Here is a 21,166-nt window from a genome sequence, read left to right as displayed (position 1 = left end):
CCACTAGCGATCAGGTCCCTAGACATCTTTAAAGCCTTTGATTGTTTAGAGTTGAAATATCTATTAGCAGTATTAACTAACATGAAATTTGGGCCCAACTTCCTACAAATTTACTCCCAAACCTAAGCAAAATGCAGAATTAACAATATGGACTCCAATACCATAGCAATCCCAAGAGGCACAAGACAAGGATGCCCACTGTCTCCCTTCCTATTCATCTTGGCCCTGGAACCCCTTGCAATCCGACTCTGAGCAGCCCCAGATATCAAGGGTGTGGAAATAAAAGGTAAAACCTATAAACTAGGGTCGCAGGTCAACCTGATGGTCACGACACCAGACCCCATAAACACAGCAACTCAACACATCCGCAATGGTGTCGGGCCTACAAGTAAACTTTGCAAAAACTGAGGCTATGTGCTTCAACACACACACACACACACACACACACCACCGCATACCCAAAAGGAATTCACCAACATCACAAAGATAAAACTTTGCCGCACCAAATTGAGGTACCTAGGGGTTCAAATAACCAGAAACCTCAACAAATTATACCTCCACAATTACAAGCCCCTGTGGCGACAAATCAACAGTTACTTGAATGGAACAGTGCCAACTTCACCTTCTCAGAAATAGCCATGATCAAAATGATCACTCTCTCAAAGCTAACCTATTGATTCCAAATCCTCCCAATCTGGATTCCTCCAACCAGCTCCAGAAGTGGCAGAAAAAACTACACTCATTTATTTATCACACAAAGAGCCAAGAATAAGCCCTAAATACCTGCACCTCCCCTCCTCAGAAGGAGGATAGGGAATCCCCAACATAGAATTATGTTACATCGGCAACCAAGTATACCACATAATCCCGTATATTCTAGAAAACGAGTCTTGGACGGGTCTTGGAGAGAGGCACCGTTGAAAACATCTCCACAACAGCACACCCATTTCTCCAAAAAAACTAAAGAAAATCCCCACAATACTGAACAGGTTCACTGAACAGGAAGTGAAAAGTAGGCAAACTATCCCCATCCCCACTAACCCCCTGGCCTAACACCCACTATTCCAACACACAGCACAAAACCTCCAGATAAACACCTGGCAAGCCGAAGGCCTGCACTGCCTAAAAGACTTCTACAAACACAACAAATCCATACCAACACAAGAAATACAAGACAAACTAGGGGACACCCAAATACCTTGGCTAACACATTGTCAACTATACACTTCTTAAACAATCCAGCAGTAAAATCAGCAGCCACTAGGCCCTGGACCACCTTCAAAAACCTTCTCCTGACAGCAGAGGGACACAGCAAAGGGATGGCATCCACAATGTACAAAATACTGCTCCAGAATCCCACAACCCCCCTTGACGCAATCGAAGAACAATGGGAGCATGACATTGGCTATGAAATTAACCCCACCGTCTTCCGGGTTAGCGCCATCAGCGAATGGCGGAGTTCCTCCGACCGGAGGAACTGGCTCCGTGGAAACTGGGTCTACCCACCGCGGCAAAGGTGGGGACCTGCTAGAAATCCCAGGTGGAAGAAGCCTGGGAACGTGGGGTTCGGCAGAGCACCAGGAGCGCCTCCCCTACTCGCGGGGAACCCCATTTTGGGGCTCCGGAGCGAAGTAGGGTGAGCGGCGTGGTGCTGCGAACTGACTACTATTTTCACGGAGGGAAGCCGCATTGCCATTGCCGGAGAGCGCTGACTTTTTCCTGTCGACAATTGGACTCTAAATAAGTACCCGTGAGTAGAAACGGAAAATTGGATCAAGAAATATCCTAATTTGGTACCGAAGCGGGAAGGTTCAAAACAGGAAGTCCGCCTTCCGCTTTTTGTAAATAGACTGAAGCAAAAACATTGTAAGCTAATAGCCTGGAAAGTTGTTTTATAAAGGTCGAAATTTCCTTCATTTATAACCACTAAAACCCCTTGGAAACAGGAGAAAAGGGGGGGAAATTTAACTGTTCAAGCCTGCAGGAGAGGGAGTAAAGGAAAATAAGTTTCCACCGTCTCAATCCTGGGAACGGGGTGTCAGAGGCAGAAATTATCGGAGACGTCCATTGACTGTGAATGGAACATTTTGACAGATAGCAAAAAAAAAAAAAAAAAAGAGAGAAACAAATTGATTCCAATGTTGCCTTTTGCATTATAAAGAAACAAAATATTTGAAAATTGAAAGTAACTTTCTTTTGTTGGACATGCTTTAAAAAGATGGACACAAATAGAAATTGTATCCTCTAGAGGGAGCTTGTCAAATTGTTGCTGCAGTTTACTTGGGGACTTCACAGCTGCGAGATTAACATCGTGGGACCAGACTGTGACCTTGAATAAAAATGTGTTTGGAAGAAGTCCTGGTGCTTGCTTTTTGCAAGACAAGTGCTTTGTTGGAGCAGTTGCATGAGAGGGTGGATTTGATGACTGTTGTAATCAGTGAATGTGGACAAATAGGGAATACTGACATAGAAATCATACAGGGACCAATCCAGGAAACTGGTTCGACTGGGCAAATGCAAGGGCAGATAATAATGGAGGAAGTTACGGTGGTACCTCAAGCAATACAAATGGAGAGACCCGAGGCCCTGCAGGAGCATAAGCCGCTGTTTTGGAAGAATGAACTTGGAATGGGCCAGAGGGAGTCTGGAGCTGAGGAGGCTCTTAACTTTGTAGAGATTTTGAAATATGCTGTTAAAGATCTTTTGGATTATATTGATGGCTGTGGGGAGTGGGACTGTGGGGAATGGGTGGGTCTGATGAGGGGAGATGGAGATAAGTATGGGCGGAAATCCCCCGGAGACCTACTCCTCAATGAGAAAGGAAAGAAACTAAGAAAGAGACCAACAAAAGACAAGGAAAAGTGTAAATATAAACAAGAAGAAGAAGATCTGCAGAAGGGGCATGGAAGAGATTTAAGGGCCTCGGACATAAGGTTACCAGGTTGATGGACTAGATGGAATGGATAGTAAGGACTGACATAACCCGAGACCAGGAAGAAGGGACGTTGGATGAAAATTGGAAGAGTCTATAAAGAAAAACTTTTATTTTGGGAATTAGTGTAAAATTAATAAATATTAGGGAGAATGTTGGAACGAAATTGTCTGGCTTTAGTAGAAATGATATAAGGAGTTATGTATAAATAAGCATTAAGTTTTTAAGTTTTAAGGTATTTTATGGTAAGATAAGGTTAAATAAAGTAAGGCAAATTGAATAACAGAATATGGTGAAAGATGGATAGGATGTATAGAGCTAATTAATTGGTCAGTGAAATAACTAATTAAGCTAGAATACAAAAAGTAAAAGATAAAGGATTAAGATAAAAACAAAGAGGGAAAGGATTTGTTGAATTAACTAACTGAACTGGAATACAAAAAAGGGAGGTGTGAGGAGGTCAGGGAAACAAGTAAATGAAAGACAAGATATGGAAAGATTGATTTGTTTTTAATTGTTTTTATTTTTCTGTATTTTGTATTTTTTGTTTCTTTTTTCTTTCTTTTTCTTATTTTTGTAATCTTTTTTGAAACTTTAATAAATATCATTTAAAAAAAATGAAATTAACCCCACCGAATGGACTAGAATGTGGTCGAAACCTCCCTTTAAGTCCATATCAGCCAAAAGAAGGGAACTCACTCTGAAGCTCACCTACAGGTGGTACTTAACACCACAGACACTGGCGCTGATACGCCCAGGAACCTCACCAAGGAGAGGCCGCACCTCCACAGGCACATCCCTCCACATGTGGTAGGAATGCCCTAAAATCCAACTCTTCTGGACAGCAGTACTACAAGAGATATGCAAAATAACTAAACAGGTATTAGAACTCACCCAGAACTGGCCCTACTGAACATCTTCCAAGATCATAATCACCATTCACAGTATAGAGAGTTTATAACCCACCTACTCTCAGCAGCCAGAAACCTCATAGTCAGACACTGGAGAGACCTGTCAGGAGTAAACACGAACCAATGGTATCAAATTGTATGGGAAACAGCCTTATTAGAAAAACTAACCAATAAACTGAAACTGACATGGGAACAAATAGAAGAAGGGTATGGCTCCCCTTTATCACATACACAGCCCATCTGAATCCATCTGGCATACGAATCAATCTGGCTTACCTGACCTAACAAGGCCCCCCCACCCCCCGCTTGTAAATGCAAACCCCACAGCAGACAACCACAGACAACCACCCACACCCTGGCCCCCAATACCTCTCACTACCAAGGAAATGTAATAAATGAATAGAAAGAGAACTTACCTAGTTGACGCTGACACAAAACCCCACACGGACACCATACAAAAGAATATAAGCCTCCCCCCTCTACTTCCCCAACCTTATTCTGTACTCAACACTAATGTCTCACAGCAAATGTAACTGATTTGTAAGAAGGACTACAACCTGAAAAAAGAGACAAGGTGTGTACTTTTGTAAACCAAGAAAATTATATATATTGAACAAATGAGGTGCTGGTACTGCGTACCCTTGAGTACCCCTGACCCTATGTTTTGGGACTTTGTTCATTTCATCTCCTTCCTTACAGAAGTGTAATAAAAGAAAGGTCATAATCAAACAAAGGTAACAAAGAAGCAAAGGTGACAGTTTTTAAGCCCCAGTGATTTCAGTGAGGAGAAATTTCAGTTGAAATCAGTGGGCTTTCAAAGTGCTTAACTGTTGGCAGGATTGGACTCATAATTCTTAAAAACCCTGAAGCATTTATAGGTTTAACGTCCTATATGGCAATAGCCTGAGAGCAAAACCACACTGAGCAGCTCAGATGTGCAAGAGTGATATATAGATTTTACATTGTTTGTCTTGTTTAAAATGTGCAAAAACCTGAACTGACGAATAATTTTGCCACTGGAGGCTGTAAATCTGCACCTTGACTTGACTGAATGAGGGGAAGGGGGCGGCATGCATGGTAAGAGAGCTGTGAGGCACTTGAACCCTTTTACTTGATGCAAAGGAAAACGGTTTCATTCCTACTTGGAATCCAAAAAGAAGAACAGGAAAGAACGTCTGAGCTCCATAGAGATTTGGTTTTTATTTGCCTACAGGACGTGGCAGATTTAAAAACTGGCTTTATTTTTCAGTATCCTTAAAGGACCTAACATTTTCCCCCTTTCTTTTTGGCAGGCAACTCTAACTGGAACTTTGAGTCCAGCCAAAGTAGACAATAAAACAGTCAAGAGGCAGAATGCCAAAATACAACAGCATCAGAGTCCAGAGCCTAATTCTCTCTCCCCCCCCCCCCCCGCCCATGATTTACACAGGAAGACATTTTAAAACACACACACACACAGGAAAACTTATGTCCTGAAATGAACTCTTCATATGTTAAAACTGCTTGTAAATTAGCCCAGTGAAGTTAAACTATTTCAAAGAGAAGTTTTAAAGAAATCCATATGTTCTTTCATTTGTTTCTTTTGAAGCAGAGAGCGCTAACTTTTGAATGCAATAATTATCCCCATATTTCTAACTCAGCACAGTGTGGAGATTAAATAAACAGTGTTTAGCTATCTAACTTTTTCAGCTTAACCAGAGTGAAATATACTGGTTTATTTCTCTATACAGGGTAACTGTTTATACTGGCATTTAGGGACCTGGCAATAACACACAATAAAATGCAGGGACTGTGAATGCTTTAAGAACAGAAGAAGAGCTTTGTAGATTCTACCAAGATCCATCTAGTCTAGTCATCCCAAGCCAGATGTTGCATTCCTGCCCCCCCCATGCTCCCCTGCATGCATAAGCCCCTCCCATCCCCACCCTACCTCGTTATGCCCCCTTTTCTGGCCACTTCCAGGTCCGTGGCAATGAGCATGTGTGTGGTCGTAAGTCAACGAGACACACATAAAATGGCCACTGTCTGTAATTCCCGTCAGGCCCATCCAGCACAGGCATGCTGATGAGAGTTGTACTCCAAAATATCTAGAGGGCAACAGGTGGGGGAATATTGTTGTGGTCCGGGATTCTGTTTTCAGCAACAGCTAGTCAGGTCAGCTTCCCAGGGGTCCCGACCATGTAGGGCTGGACAAATGTGCCAGCTTCAGGTTCTCTTGGTATCTTCTTTTTTTGCAAATGTGAGTTTATTTCTCCACATTTACGCAACAATCTGCAAAAATCCCCAAGAGAATTCATCACCATTTTTGTGTTAATTTCTCCTAACGAACACATTTTTGGATGCAGTTTTGACTAATGTACACATTACTGCCAAAATAATCCCACAATATACAGCATTTTTGTATGCTTTTTTCATAAATATATGCCTTCATATTCACCCTTTGCCCCAACATACACATTTTTGTAAAGAGTGGTTGGAGAAGAGCACTGCAAAATTTGGAGAAGTGCAAATATTGAAGGACAGCTGGGTTTCAGTTCACGTTTTGATTCAAGAAGTGTGAATGAGGTAGTTTCTTATTAAAATACAAGCAGAATCAAATTTCTTTCCCATCTCTCCTAGCAGGACACAAAGATGGCAGTCATCATCTCCTGTTTGTATAGAGAAGAACTTCCTTCTAACTGCCAATCAACTTGGCAAGTGGGTGAATTTGGCCCTGCTGTTATGTGAGAAGGTGACAAATGGTGTTTGATGCTTTCTTTCCATGCAGTTTACAATTTTGTAAACTCAAACCTTGCTTCTAAGCTAAACCAGGCTTTACGTGTACACATGTAATGTGTGAAACTCACAATCAGTGGCACTTGTTCTCTGTCTTTTCCCCACAAAAAAAGCTTACTGTGGGGACCGTGTGAAACAGGGAGGGGGAAAGTTGTAGCAAAACCATTCCCCACTGCCTCTTCTCTGCTCCAAAATACCTCCCTCCCCCTGCTTTCCTCACATTTGAAAATCGGCAAGGTGGGGAAACCGTGGAGGAAATTTCCCATTCCAAGAGTTAAATACCACTTCCTCTCTGCTTCTTATTGCTTCTCTCAAAGCTGCTTTCCTTTCCTTTCCTTTCCTTTTTAAACAAGGAAGTGAATAAATTAACCTTTGTATGTAGCAGACACAATTTTATTTGTCACATTTTAGTGATCCCGTGAAACTGCACGTTCTGAGCATTTTTGTTTATCAGGGCTGGCAAACTGTTTTGCTGTAAAATATCAGGAGAGGAGCACAGCAATCAGATCTTACTTCACCCGAAAACCCTCTAGATTTAGTGAAGCCATTGTCTCTCAACCTCAACCCCTCATTTAATAATACAGAGCCAACAAAACTACCTTGTAAGGATTATAGAAAAATAATGATGATAATAATGAATGTGAAGAACCTTGAACACTTTAATAGTTCTATTTAAATGCACTTTTACTAGATTCTTTTATTCTTTTATTTTTAAGGGCAAATAAAAGCATTTTAAAATACCATATGTAGGCCAATCCATTGTACAGGTCTTGTAGAATGAGGTGGTATAATTTGGGACTGTGGGTATATATCTTTGAATGCCTCACACATAAAAAAATCTCTGATATGCTAATTTATTACATGTAGGGAAGTGATATTTTTAAGTATTTAATGTTTTCATAGTGATGTTGCTTTTAATGTGTGAGGAGCCTGCAGAGGAGAGTGTCTGCATGTTTACACCTGTGAGTGCTGTCAACAGCTGCCCGTCATGGTGGCAACACGCAGTCTGTAAGATCAGAGACACCAGTTGCTGGGGAACACATGGCTTATTGGGCACTGTAGTTTTTCAAGGGCTGCTGGGAATTGTAGCTCTGAGGGGGTAAGAAACTTAGAAGGTAAGAATAGCTTGCCGGATCAGTCCAACAGCTCATCTCGTCCAGCATCCCAACCCCCGAGGTGTCTGAAGGCAATCCTGTACAGTGGTACCTCTAGTTATGAACTTAATTAGTTCCAGAAGTCCGTTCTTAACCTGAAACTGTTCTTAAATATAGGCATCCTTTCGCTAATGGGGCCTCCTGCTGCTGCTACGCTACTGGCACACGATTTCCGTTCTCATCCTGGGGCAAAGTTCTCAACTCGAGGTAACTCTTCCAGGTTAGCAGAGTTTGTAACCTGAAGCGTTTGTAACCTGAGGCGTTTGTAACTCGAGGTACCACTGTATAGGGAAGGTTTTTTAGATGTCTAATGTTTTATTATGGTTTTTTTGTATGTTGGAAGCTACCCAGAGTGGCTGGGGCAACCCAGTAAGATGTGTGTGATATAAATAGTAAAATTATCATTATGGAATGGGATGCCCCTAGTTTCATCAGATAAATGTTGGAGGGTATGTACTTGATACATTTGGCCACCTGCCTACCCAGCAGTGTGAAAAGGGGGGTGTTGCCAATATAATACCAGGCCAAAACACATGCCCAGTGAACTACGCTTAGCTTGGTGGGTAAGGATTTGTGAACACCTATGGAAGTATCAGTTAGACAGCTTGTTCTCCGTTTCTTTCTCCAAAGTGATAGTCTCATCTGTGCCTCTGTCCCAGCATGCCTCTGCCTAGCCCAAAAGCCTTTACTCAAGGTGCAGCCTTTACAGTTCATTTCCATGAAGAGAGGGAAAAACTGCAGATGAGCTTAAGGCCATGCACTTAACCATAAACACCCTCTATCTCCCCCCTTTTTTAAAGCCTGAGGAAGAGTTCTGTGTAACTCAAAAGTTCACATACTGCATTGAAACGTTAGCTGGTCCTAATACAGAAAATATTTCTGGTGCTAATAAAAAAATCAAGAGTCAGAAATGTTGGAGAAAATTTAGCAGAGAAACATTCCATAATAATTTTGTGTAATCTTAGCCCTGCTTTACGTCTGGTAGCATGAAAGGATCCTGAGGGATGTAGAAATGTAAAACTTTCCTTCTTAATCTATGCCACTTCATATTCTATGTATTCTTCTGCAATGAGGTGTTCAGTTGATTTGTGGTGTGGGAAACCCTCATTTTAAAAGCAAAAATCACAGCCAAAAAAAGGATTCCCTCCTCCCCACCAACCAGACCTACATTGGTGAGGGAACATTTATGAGGGCCTCAGAATCATCTCTGGAATAGTTCATATGAAAGACAGATGGTGGATCAATGTGTTACTGTCTGTGCCAATTCCAGTCTTGCTTCCTCATTAACTGGCCTCTCTGCCCGCCCCCCATGGCACCCTGGGCACAAGCATGGACCTCTTCTGCTGTGGCTTCCCTTTTTTGGGGTGCTCTCCCCAGGGAGGCCTTCCTGGCAGCTTCTTTACATATTTTTAGGCATCAGGTGAAAATGTTTCTCTATAGCCAGGCCTTTGGCTGATTAAACAATCTTTTAAATGTGTTTGTGGGAAGGGGGTTATTGGCTTAGTTTTGTTTTCTTATATTGTGTTCTAACTTTTTATTTTTATGTTGTGATCTCTGAATGAAGAGTGGTATACAAATTTAAACAAACAAATAATGTGGGTCTTCCCAACTAGGCTCTTCACATGCTTAATTTCAACTATCAAAGAGTTCCCAACCACTCACTATGCTATTCGCTACCATTTCCCCCCATATGATTACATAGAAGGAGCTACATAACATAGTCCTACAGGAAATTAATGACATATTTATTCCAAAATTTGCTGCCAATGAAGCAGCTGGAACACAAGGCAACGGGAAACATAAAGAAATGTAAATGACCTATAATGAGAAACCAATATGTACTTGGCTTGGAAAGTTCAGGTTAAATGTACAGATACACTTTGGCAAAGTCCCAGTTCCCAACACAGAACAAACCTCAAAACCTGTTCGGTTCTCAAACCTATTAAATTTCAAGTGGATTTGAAATTAGTCAAAACAATATTTGCCTATTCCTATTTATAATTCCACAAAAAGCCGTTGGCTGTCAATGCAACGTATAGAATCATTATATGCCCTTTGGTGGACTGAAGACGAAACTCTGAATCTCTTGCTGTGGTGAAGTGGCCCAGTCGAAGCACAAAAGTCTTCTCTCTGTTTTCTAAATGGTTGTCATTGGCTCTTTACACTCAGTCCCATCTCAAGGAACTCGAGTTGCTGACTAAGGAAATAAACATTTCACTCATGGGGGGCCAGGCAGGCCTGATGCAATTGAAAAGAGTTACTGGCTAGCTGGTTTATTCATTTAATAGTCTTACCTTGCCTTTCTTCAACAGGCCTTCACTTCTAAAGTGAAGTGGAAGATAACACATAATAAACATAGGATTCATCTTTCAAAGGAGCATCACTTACTGCTCCAGGAGAGGATTGAGGTGGGAGGAACAGAAACAGGGGACACAGAGATGGAGTCTTTGCACACAGCTCAGGTGGGGAAGGGACATAAGTTGTGGCTGGGGCCAGGCCTCTCTGTTGCTGCAGCTGCCTCACTGGGTGCAAACCTAGGAGTACCTGAGAGGCTTAGGACTCACAGACATGCCTTTTCCTAACGTAAGTGTACTTTTGTCAAAAAAAGAGTTAATTCCTCACTTTGGACATTTCTTGCCTGGCAGCGGTGACAGTGTCTCAAAGTGTGCTCCCTTTGCTAAATTAGGAAGGTCTCTCCAGCTGGGAGACTGACAGTGCTCTAACCTTAATCAACAATCCCAGGAGGAGAAGGAACCCTTGCTTTTCTCAGCTCTTGAAACTGAGCAAGTTATTTGGGCCTTCACAAGTTATGCTGCTAGGCTGAAGTGGGGGAAGATGCATTAACAGCAGTATTGAGACGCTGCCTCTTCCACAATCCCGCTGCCCCCCCCCCCCCCGCCTCCACCTAGAATGGTTCTTTCAGAGGGCCTTAAAAAAATGTGCTATTCTGTTGTTCTATTGGGTAGCTTTTATTTTATTTATTAACCAGAACTGTTGACTTCCCTTCATTACATGCTCATCACTGTGTGGTTAACATGTAAAAACAGAATACAAATAAAACAACCCCTGCAATGTCAGTAAAATGAAATCAAAATAAAACCATTACATATAAGCATTTCAGCATAATGAAAAATCCTCTGAAAGTCACAATAGTGTTTTCCAATCATGACTTTGCATATCCATTGCATTGCTCCACTGATGTTTGAAAGCATCTTCTGAGATATCATAAGCTCGTATTATCTTCTTGTGTTTTCGTTTTGGCCATCAAACAGTTGCTGGAATATTTTTGTTTAAAAATGTTTGAATTCTAAATACTGGAAAAAGTGTAACCACAAATCTTAAGTTCCCCATACATTATTATTTTTAGAAGGTTTGCTTATAAAATAATAGAGAACCTGTAAGCCTCCACTTGTTGCTGAACTTCACCTCCTGTCATCCCTGACCATTGGTTATGCTGGCTGTGCTGTTGGGAATTGATACTGAACAACATCTGGAGAGCTACAGAGTCACCGTCCCTCTTATAAAGCTTTTTTTAAAGCACATCTGTAATAGCCAGTATGTTTTTTCTTTTAAAAAAAGTTTAGGCGTACTCTCATTTTCCTACTCATATTGAAATACTGCCCCTCAATGAGGCCAAACTTGGATTCACAAAATGTTTAGGGGTATGCATCCCCCTGCGTCCCCCCAGAAAAAAAGCACTGGTAATAGCAACTAAATTGATGCCACAGCTTGATTCTGTGATAGAATTACTGGAGTTTTTGGCTCAAATAAATGGAGTCCCAGCAAAGGTTCTTGTTCTGTCCTGAACTGAAACAGCCACTCGTGTGAATACCAGTAATAAGAACATCACATGCAGTATAAATCTAAAGGCAGAGAAAATGTAGCAACAGCAGATGAGCATCCCTTTAAAGTCTCCCTACCTGTGCTGATTGTGGGGTAATGCCTCCTATTTTAAGATAAGGCAGCTTTTTTAAAGCACACAAATTCCTGTAGACAGGTTTAAGGGTTAATTACATACAACCCAAGGGCTCATTATGTATGCTAAAATGTTGGTTTGGGCAACAAAAGAAGCCTTCATTTCTTTTGTTTTCTGAAAGTTGAGCCTAGACTATCAAAATTGCATTACGCTTCCCACCCACTTCTCCCCTCTTGCAGGTCCCCCCCCCTGCCCTTGCTTTAAATTCTTCCACATGCACAGAGCCCATAACCTCAATTTCTGTTGAGAATTCATAGTTAAACAGCAAAAGCTTCTCAGTTTCTTCAGCACTGGAGGGGAACTCCGCCCTGCAATAAGCTCCAATTACTGGCCTTCGACTGGGACTGATGAAGGATTATCCTCTCCCTCCGCTATGGCCAGCTCTCCAGCCTAATCTTCAATTAGTTCAATTCATAGAGCATGCTGGCAAGGCCAGCCACTAGATTTCCCACGACTTGCACAAACAGCCTTTCTTTCACGCCCCCCACTCGTCCACTCCCCCCACCCACCCAAACAATGCACAGATGGTCTAAGGACTGTCTGTTGCAAACTTCAGTGCATCTGGCCACTAAACCCACCTAACGCACAAGCAGTGAAACAAAGAGGGGGTCTCAGATGCTCGACAGTACCGACTTGTTTCAGTAACTGCACGCCTGTCTTTTTCGGGGAGAGAGAGACAGAGAGAAAAGTTATTCAAGGAGTCAGAAAACAGGTGGATAAACAAAAACAACAAGCAACAAATCTCCTAGGCCAACACTATAAATTCTTCCTTCTAGTCACTTGCCAATGAGCCTGGAATACCCCTCTCAAAGGGGGTGGGGGTGGGAGGGAGTTAATGTTATATTGAAACGAACATCTTGATGTTTTCCTTTCAACTGGAAAAAAGTCGGCACTGGTCTGGAAGACAGCTCTATTCTTCACCCTTGTCTGTCTCCCCCTCCCCTGACAATGATAGGAAATGCTCCCTCTTTGCTCAAGACCAGGGGTCTTGCTCAAGAGCTCAAGAGCTCAAGAGCAGGGGTTGGCAACCTAAGACCCATGGGCCACAAGCGGCCCATGGGGGTCATTTAACCGGCCCGTGGACCCCTGCCGCCCACTCAGGGACCCCCGCCACCCGCTCAGTCGGCTCCCATGCACCGCACTAAACCAGCGCGGAGCAGAGTGGGGACCCCCTTCCGCGACGCTGGCCGGCTTCCCATTGGCTGCAGGAAGCTCCTGCAGCCAATGGGAAGCTGTGCACACCTCCTCTGCACTGAAAATAGCATTTGCACAAGCACGCACGCGCACTCGCGGCGTCTGCGGGACCGTGAACTGGCCCAAGCCACGAAAACTTTGCTGACCCCTGCATAAGACCAAGACAGAGCAGAAGAATCCCAGGACATGGATTCAGCCATTACACTGAGGTCTAGCATGCTGTATAGAAGGTACAGCCCTTCTCAACAACTAGTTTTCCTGAAGCCCCACTTTAGGGAGTGACCAGGCTAACACATGAACTCTAATTTGGCCCACCCAGGACTTTCTGTGGCTATGGATGTCACTTTCTCCTCTTTACCAGCAACTGGTGAGAAGTTGGCATCCCTGAGGGAGAGGGACGTGGCCCAGAGACATTCAGCTGCTGACCCCTAGAGTGTTTGGTGTCAACTCCAGAGATCTGGGTTCAAATGTCAGTTTGGACACAACATTCACAGGATGGCCTTGTGCCAGTCACAAACACCTCCGATTAACTTGTTCCACAGAGTTCTTGGGAGGGTGTGTGGAATATACACTTCCCTGAAATGCATGGAAGAACAGCATGTTTTGTTCTTCGTGCCTTTCTGTGTATGCAGGACACATTGGTGGTGTGGACATTTTAGTCTTATGCCCCTTTTGTGAAAGGAAACAACCTCCTTGATTTGTGAGGTTTACCTCTTGAGAAAATATGCTGTTTTCTTCTAAGTAGACACTTAGTTATTTACTAGATGCAGGTCAGCAGCACCAGATGACCCCACTCGGTTAGATGCTGAGGTGGATTCCCCCCTTCACTTCTCAGTTCCCTCTGTGCCCCCCAAGACTCGTGCTGTGTCCACCTATTTACATGATTTTCACCTGTGCCCCCCTTGGAATATCCAGGGGGGCAGGAGGCAATATGGCCCCCCAGCTGGGAAACACTGCTTTAGACACTTACTTAAGAATAAGTCCAATTGAGTATAGTGGAAGTTACTTCTGAGTAAACATGTACAGATTAGCAATGCCAAGTAGCTTTAGTCCTGTTATATTTAAATTCTTACAAATGCCAAGTCCCACAAAATGGATATTTGCAACTGAATACCTTTCTCATGTGATCTAAAGTTAAACACTTCATGACAGAGTAGCAGCGATACATTCTAAGATAATTATCAATCTGTTAAGCTTTCTGCAACACCTTTGTTTAGCTACAGTAGACGTTTCCATGCTATGCATTTAGCAGTATGCATGCAGAGTTGTTTTCCATTTCAATGTACAATTGAGCAATTATACTTAACACACTGTATGTACAGCATCTTGCTAGTGCACAGGCTCCACCCAGTATTGTTTTCCCCATGTTACAAATGGGGGTTTGAGAGGGGCAGACCAACATACCGCGGAGGGACATGCCAGATGGAATGGAGTCATCATTCATGCATCTGCCCCATTTACAAATAAAGCAGGATGGGATGTGTGTCTTGCTTCAAAAACAGGGTGCTGAACCCTCAACCATCCTGCATCTGACCTGAGTCAGGAATGGATAAAAGTGACTGGAGAAAAGGACCTGCGCACACAATTAAGGCCACCTATTGAGTCCTTGGCTGTGTGTAGTTCACACTTGGGCACTTTGCTGCACCACTTTTTTATTATTATTGTGATTTTTTTACAAAAGGATTCTCTATTTTTTACCTTTGTTTTATTTCTTTTTCTTCTCTCGCTGAATCTGGAGCCTCTGCACTCCTCTCACCCAATGCTGGAATGTAGATCTCCAGCAATTTTATTGCCGCCCCCCGCCCGCCAGCTATCTCTGGAGTTAAAGCCCACCCCACTCTGCCAGCCAGCATGGCAACCCCCCATTTCCATTGCAGAGGTTGAGGTTGTTGCTGCAAATGGCTCCTGATACAACACTAGGCATTTGCAGATTACAGCCATGTGTAGAATCCCTTAATGTGAGCATACTCAGTGTCAGATTGAGAGACAAATTTAAAATCTTGCCCTGTCTAGAGCAGATGTTCTCCATGGTGTTGAAACTCATTAACCTCAAGACAGTTTATTGACTATGTTGTCAGTTTCATGTGCAGGCAAATATACCAACTGCTTTGGGACTTTTTGTGTTGAATCTGTAGGCCACTTTACATATATTTTGGTTTACAGCTAAGATACTTTAAGTATGGATCTAAAATATAGTGCCTATTGACTACATATGTGAACTGTGGCAACTGTGTGTGACACACACACACACACATACACACACACACACACACACACACACACAGCAGGGGCTGCTGGACATACCAGGTGGACTATACTTGTCTTTGCAGGTCACAGTTTGTGGAGGCCTGCTATTCCCACAATGTTTGTGGGAATCAGATATTTCCTTCATCATATAGGAGAAAAGTCTGCACATGACTTTGTTTACTTTGTGGGGAAAGTGAAATGATTCACATACTAATGAATATGTCATTCAGATGGTCTTTTGTTTTGTGTGAATGAAAGTAGTGGCTTCAGGCAAACTTGGCATGGAAAACGAGGGAGAAACCAAAAAACAGCAGTGCTGCTCCTTAAAAGGAAATGTCTCAGTACAGTTTTCTGTATAGCCCAACAGCAAAGGGATCAACAGCAAACTCCCATACGTAACTGTGCTGTGATATGGACCTCTGGCACTGCTGGGTCTGCCCTACTGAATATGGTTCTAGTCACCATCTAGTCACCTTAAGAAGATAATTATAAGACTGGAACAGGGGCCTTGTTCGCCAGTGCCCAGGATGGGTGCGCATGCCCAGCCCTCGCTGCTGGGGGCCCACGGGGGGGGGGGGCTCTTCCCCCTCCACACTCCTCAGCCCACGTAACTGCCAGGCAGGCGCTCGCACACTGGGTGGGGGTGGGGCTTGGAGGATGAAGAGCTTCCTTTGCCACTGGGCGGCACGGAGGGGGCTCTTCACCCTCCACTCCCCAGCCCTCTTGCAAGCTGGGCACGCGATGGGGATCTCTGGGGGGAGGGAACACCTTGTTCACACAGACCCAGACTGTGCGCCCGGGGCCTCACTGGCACCCCTCACACTACGCCACTAGACTGGAAACAGATACAGGATACATTAGGCCATCTAAAATGAGAACAGGCTTACTGTGGCGGGAAAGCAAAATCACATTCTCACAGAAGTGCTAAACCTCCAGGATACTGTAGGAAGAGGCTCATATGACTGAATTGTCCCTCCATTTAATTTTTTTTTAAAAATCAACATGGAAAAATAGCATGTTAAGGACAGGACTTCTAGCTTAGGCTTCTCCACAGCCTGTTAGTTTTCTGTGTGCTGGCATTTGGAACTGGGCCTAATGGTTGAGGGACAGGGAAGAAGTGGTGAGGAGGGTATGGCGCCGACTCTTAGGCTTCGCTGCCTGAGACATGTCCTTCATCCCGCCTCCTTGGTGGGCTGGCTCTGGTTGCTAATCTTTTAGGTTGAAGTGCAAAGCCTAGTAACTGCAAGGTGCCGCATCACAATAATTCCCTTGCCTTCCAAACAGGAGCAGGAAAGAGTTCAAGCAGCAGCCAGAGCACCATGAAGGGCATTAGGCAGTAACTGGAGGCTTCTGAATTAACATAGGTTTTGACACCGCACCGGATGCTCAAGTTTGTGCCCCCTGGTGTTCAGTGGGATAGATGTCCCATTGGAATAGTCCTCTCCTTTAAAAAATACATTGGTTGTACATAGTATAAGTAATACATATAATTTAGAACACAGAAAAATAACAGTAATCAACTTTACAAATATTAACTGAAATTGTTTAGTAATACTAGTATCTTACGTTGTTAAGTAATAAAATTTAACTACCCTACAATATGGAAAAACTTATTGTTGTACAAATATTAAAAAGAAGCAGATCACATTTCAACTTCAGCTAAATAAATGATGGACATAATTTAAATATGGAACTTATTAAATACCTAATATTTGTGATTCAGCTGTTTGTTGTGTAAATTATATTTAATATATAGCATCCAATGTATTCCAGAGAGCAAAACAAAATGGAAATAAAAGAGACAAAAATAAAAAAGAGGAAAATAAGTCAATTTTTCTTCTTCTTCTTTTTGGCTTATAGCAAGGGGAGAGAGTTGCCACAATCCGCTTTTCATTTAGTGGTCAATAACACTCTAAAATAGTGATCTCCTGCCTTTGAGGGGGTCTGAACAATTTTGCAAATTAGAGAAACTGTTGTGGGCACCACACTTATCCTACAACCAAGCACACACGACAAACTGTTCTGTGAGCTACAATGGGATACTTGTTTCAAGCATGATTTCGGCTAGGGTGGTGAGGATCCCGTGGGCACCGGGAAAGGCCTCTGGGGGCGCTGACATGGACAATCCCCGCCCTGAAAGATTGCAATTCCTCCTCAAAAGTATTTGCTTGATTTCTTCCTTGCTTGACCTACTTAGTATTGGTAGATCTCCGAATTTAATGTGCTGTTCTTGAATAGGTGTGTGTGTATCTTTTGTTTCTGCTAGTTGGCCTCCAGTATTGAGCCACTATAATTACTGTAATCAATGTTATGGAACTGATACTTTGAGAGACATTGATAGGTAGACTTTTGGGTCTTAGGGTATGTCAGCCTAAAGAATAGTATTCATTTACTGATATTTATTTATTTATTTATTTGGCCACAACTGTTTGGCTTCTAGGCAAGTCCACCAACCATGACAAAAAAAAAACCCCACATCCTTTCTCCTCCTCTGCTTCCAGCAATTATCCCTACACATTTTTGCTAACCTAACTAGAGTCAAATGCCATTATGCTAATAATTTAATAGGAACCTCTACTGAGAATGTAGACAGTAATGCTTATGTATGCATGACCAAATATATTTCCAAAAGCATTTTTGTGGGAGTTACTTCCATATTCTGGATCTATATGCTTCTCATAATAATTAATGTCCTATGCTTTAGAAAGCATCAGTTTATGCTTCTCCCAAAATATCCAGCCCTCCCAAAAGCACATCTGCACAGCCTGCACATTGTTGACCTCTCCTCACTCCTGGTCAGCGGCAGTGGTGCCAGAAGGCTATTGTTGCAGTTCCGCCCCAAGAGTCCACTATTGGTTGGGGGGTACGGGGATCAATCGTGTGTGTGTGTGTGTGTGTGTGTGTGTGGCTTCTTTCCAAGTGTCAGGGATCCCACTTTCTTTAATGGTTGCATTTATTGTTCTCATTATGGGATCAAAAAAGTCCTTCAAATATTTTTAGTAGAATTTCTCTGTATTTTAATGGAATTTCTTCTCTGCCTGCTGTTCATCTGCATGGGTAGCCAAACGAAGGCCTGGAGGCCAGATCCAGCCCAACTGCCTTCTAAATCCAGCCCACGGACGGTCCGGGAATCAGCGTGTTTTTACATGAGTAGAATGTGTTCTTTTATTTAAAATGCATCTCTGGGTTATTTGTGGGGCATAGGAATTTATTCATTCCCCCCCAAAAAAATATAGTCCGGCCCCCCACAAGGTCTAAGGGACAGTGGACCGGCCCCCTGCTGAAAAGGTTTGCTGACCCCTGATCTAATGCCTCTCTGTTGATGCTTTCTCCATGCCTTGCATAATTATACATACCTCTGTCATGTCTCATCTTACTTGCCCTTTCTCTAAACTGAATGCACCATACATTGTCACCTTTCCCCAGGGGGAAGTTGCTTCATCCACTACATTATTTGAACTGCCCTTTTCCAAATAGTTTCCAGAAATATCCTTTTTGGAGTCCAGTGATAAGAAATGTGCACAATATTCCAAGTGGGGTTACATCATAGATTTGTACAACAGCATTACGTTTCTGGAAGTATTATCTACAGTTCCTTTCCTAAGGATCCCTAACATGGAATTGGCCTTTTACAAAGCTGTCACACCCTGGGCCAACATCTTCATTCAGCTCTCACTCTGACCCGATATCTCATTCCTTGTCACTCACTGCCAGTTCTGACCCCATTAGTGTATATGTGAAATTCATATATTTTATTGCTCCAATTGCATTGATTTACACCTCCTTACATTGAATTGGCCAGTTTATTTCCCATTCACCCAGTGGAGAGTTCCATTTTGCTTATAAGAACAAATTGTTCAGGGGGGGGGGTTAAAACAAAAACGGGATTGCAAGAAGCTCCTTGGAGTAAAGGTGGAATATGTGGTTGTGGTTCACCAAGTATGGCTTTGCTTCTCACAGCATTATACATGACAAGATGGCCCAGTTCTGCATCTCAGAAAGACAGAGCAGACCTCTCTGGCTTCCACATCCCTCTTGCCTTTAGGGTTGCCACCATTCCTCAGGCCCTGCTCCTGCACTTTAATAACAGCTGACCTGAAGAGATTAAACAGATGGAACTTTTTCCTGCCACTTTATCTTCCTGCAAGGAGGGGGGGGGAACCTATCTGCTTTTTTGAGGTTTAAGCATCAGACATATGTGGGCATCGTATGTGAGGCAAAGAGAGGGGGAATATGTACCCACCCCAAACACATGCTTACTCATAATCTTGTATATGTGGTAGATTCTGCAACTGTCTGGACCCAAAACCACAGTCTGTGGCAGAAATTCACTGATAATCATGGCTCTGGATAGTATCGTTTTCTAATTTTATTTTTAAAAAGAATATCCTCACCATGATATGGTTTTATATCTGCTTAAGCGTCACCACCACTGGCCAGGACTGAAACCTGTAGACAAAACACAAAACCCTCACAGCTTGCAAAGCAGTACAATTCTGCCTGTCTCCTCTTCGCAAGCAAGTTTGCAGGAGGACGCGGCAGGAAGCCCCACTAATCATCTGAGTGAAAGGGACTTCCTGCTGAAGAGATGGCACTTGCATTGTTCTGCATGTGCACCCTCTAAATCCGTTATTGCCTCCTTTGTATAACTTCAGAACAAAGGTCTCACCAGCCTCTCACCGGGCACCATGCCATGTGAACAGATGGGTAGAGAAAGTTGGGCAGCCAGACATCCGTGTCTGCCTGTTCAGGGAGAGTATTGAGAGCAGAATTAACTAGCTGCTCTGACGGCTATTCACCCCTGAGCCTACATGACTAGAGAGAGACTGAAGGGAAAACAGGAATCCAGATGGAGACACAGCCACCCTCGAGATTTTAATGTGGGGAAAACAAATTTGGAAGCCAGCTGAAGCCTAAGTGCATGCTGGTGTTTCCTGGGAAAGGCAAGACTGGGGGAAGTCAAGGCCACAGCAAGAGAAGGAGTTTTCACACTGATGATTTGCAATTAAAAATCCCAAGATTACGATGAGAGATAAATGGGTATATATTTTGGGGGGAAATATTTAGGGAACCCTGAAATTTTAGAGGGTATCCTGATTGCTTTGTTCTCACCTTTATAGGAGGACTGGTGTACACAAAATAACATTTCCATCCCACTGGAGATGCTGTGGAGATGGAGCAAGACCATGTCCATTGTCCCGGCTCCCAATCTTCAAGCATCCCGTGCCCCCCTTCTGAACAGCACTTATGCCTGTAGAGCATGCATGCTTATCACAGACTCTCCACCCAACTGGGGGCCTTGCACAATGTTCCTGATCAAATGGAGAGGGCCTATGCATATATACAACTTGTGTGCACATGGGCTAATGCTCACACAAGGGGACACTGAACCTATGCAGGTCAGGAGCAGGAAAGGGGTGTGACCCCATTCAGTCACCCGCTATCTCACTGATGTGAAAACAGCGAGTAACAGAGGCAACAAACAGCTTTGGTCCTCACAGGAGAAGCAGTCCACACATCCCTCCACAATTGTAGTGAATGGAACCTGACATTGTTTTGTAAGAAAGGAAAGGTAGGTGAGAGGGACGTGGGTGGCCCTGTGGGTTAAACCACAGAGCCTAGGGCTTGCCGATCAGAAGGTTGGCGGTTCGAATCCCCACGACGGGGTGAGCTCCCATTGCTCAGTCCCTGCTCCTGCCAACCTAGCAGTTCAAAAGCATGTCAAAGTTCAAGTAGATAAATAGGTACCGCTCCGGCGAGAAGGTAAACGGCGTTTCCGTGCGCTGCCCTGGTTCGCCAGAAGCGGCTTAGTCATGCTGGCCACATGACCCGGAAATTGTACGCCGGCTCCCTCGGCCAATAAAGCGAGATGAGCGCTGCAACCCCAGAGTCAGTCACGACTGGACCTAATGGTCAGGGGTCCCTTTACCTTTACCTAAAGGTAGGTGATGACTCAAGGACATAGCCTCCTCCTGGC

At 43.5% G+C, this 21,166-nt stretch overlaps 1 protein-coding gene across 1 annotated transcript in view; it reads right to left on the bottom strand.

Moving 5' to 3' along the window:
* The window catches only part of LOC310763568 (uncharacterized protein), a 197,420-nt gene extending 187,132 nt beyond the window's left edge, over nt 1-10,288 (bottom strand). Inside the window, exon 1 of the mRNA XM_083616076.1 lies at nt 10,161-10,288. Coding sequence (XP_083472202.1) covers nt 10,161-10,249 — 89 coding nt within the window. The 5' untranslated portion in view covers nt 10,250-10,288. The remainder of the gene's footprint in view (nt 1-10,160) is intronic.
* Nucleotides 10,289-21,166: the final 10,878 nt, after the last annotated feature.

Source organism: Podarcis filfolensis (assembly GCF_964270895.1).
Source record: "Podarcis filfolensis genome assembly, chromosome: 5".
Taxonomy (NCBI): domain Eukaryota; kingdom Metazoa; phylum Chordata; class Lepidosauria; order Squamata; family Lacertidae; genus Podarcis; species Podarcis filfolensis.
This window is presented reverse-complemented; position numbering and strand designations above follow the sequence as displayed.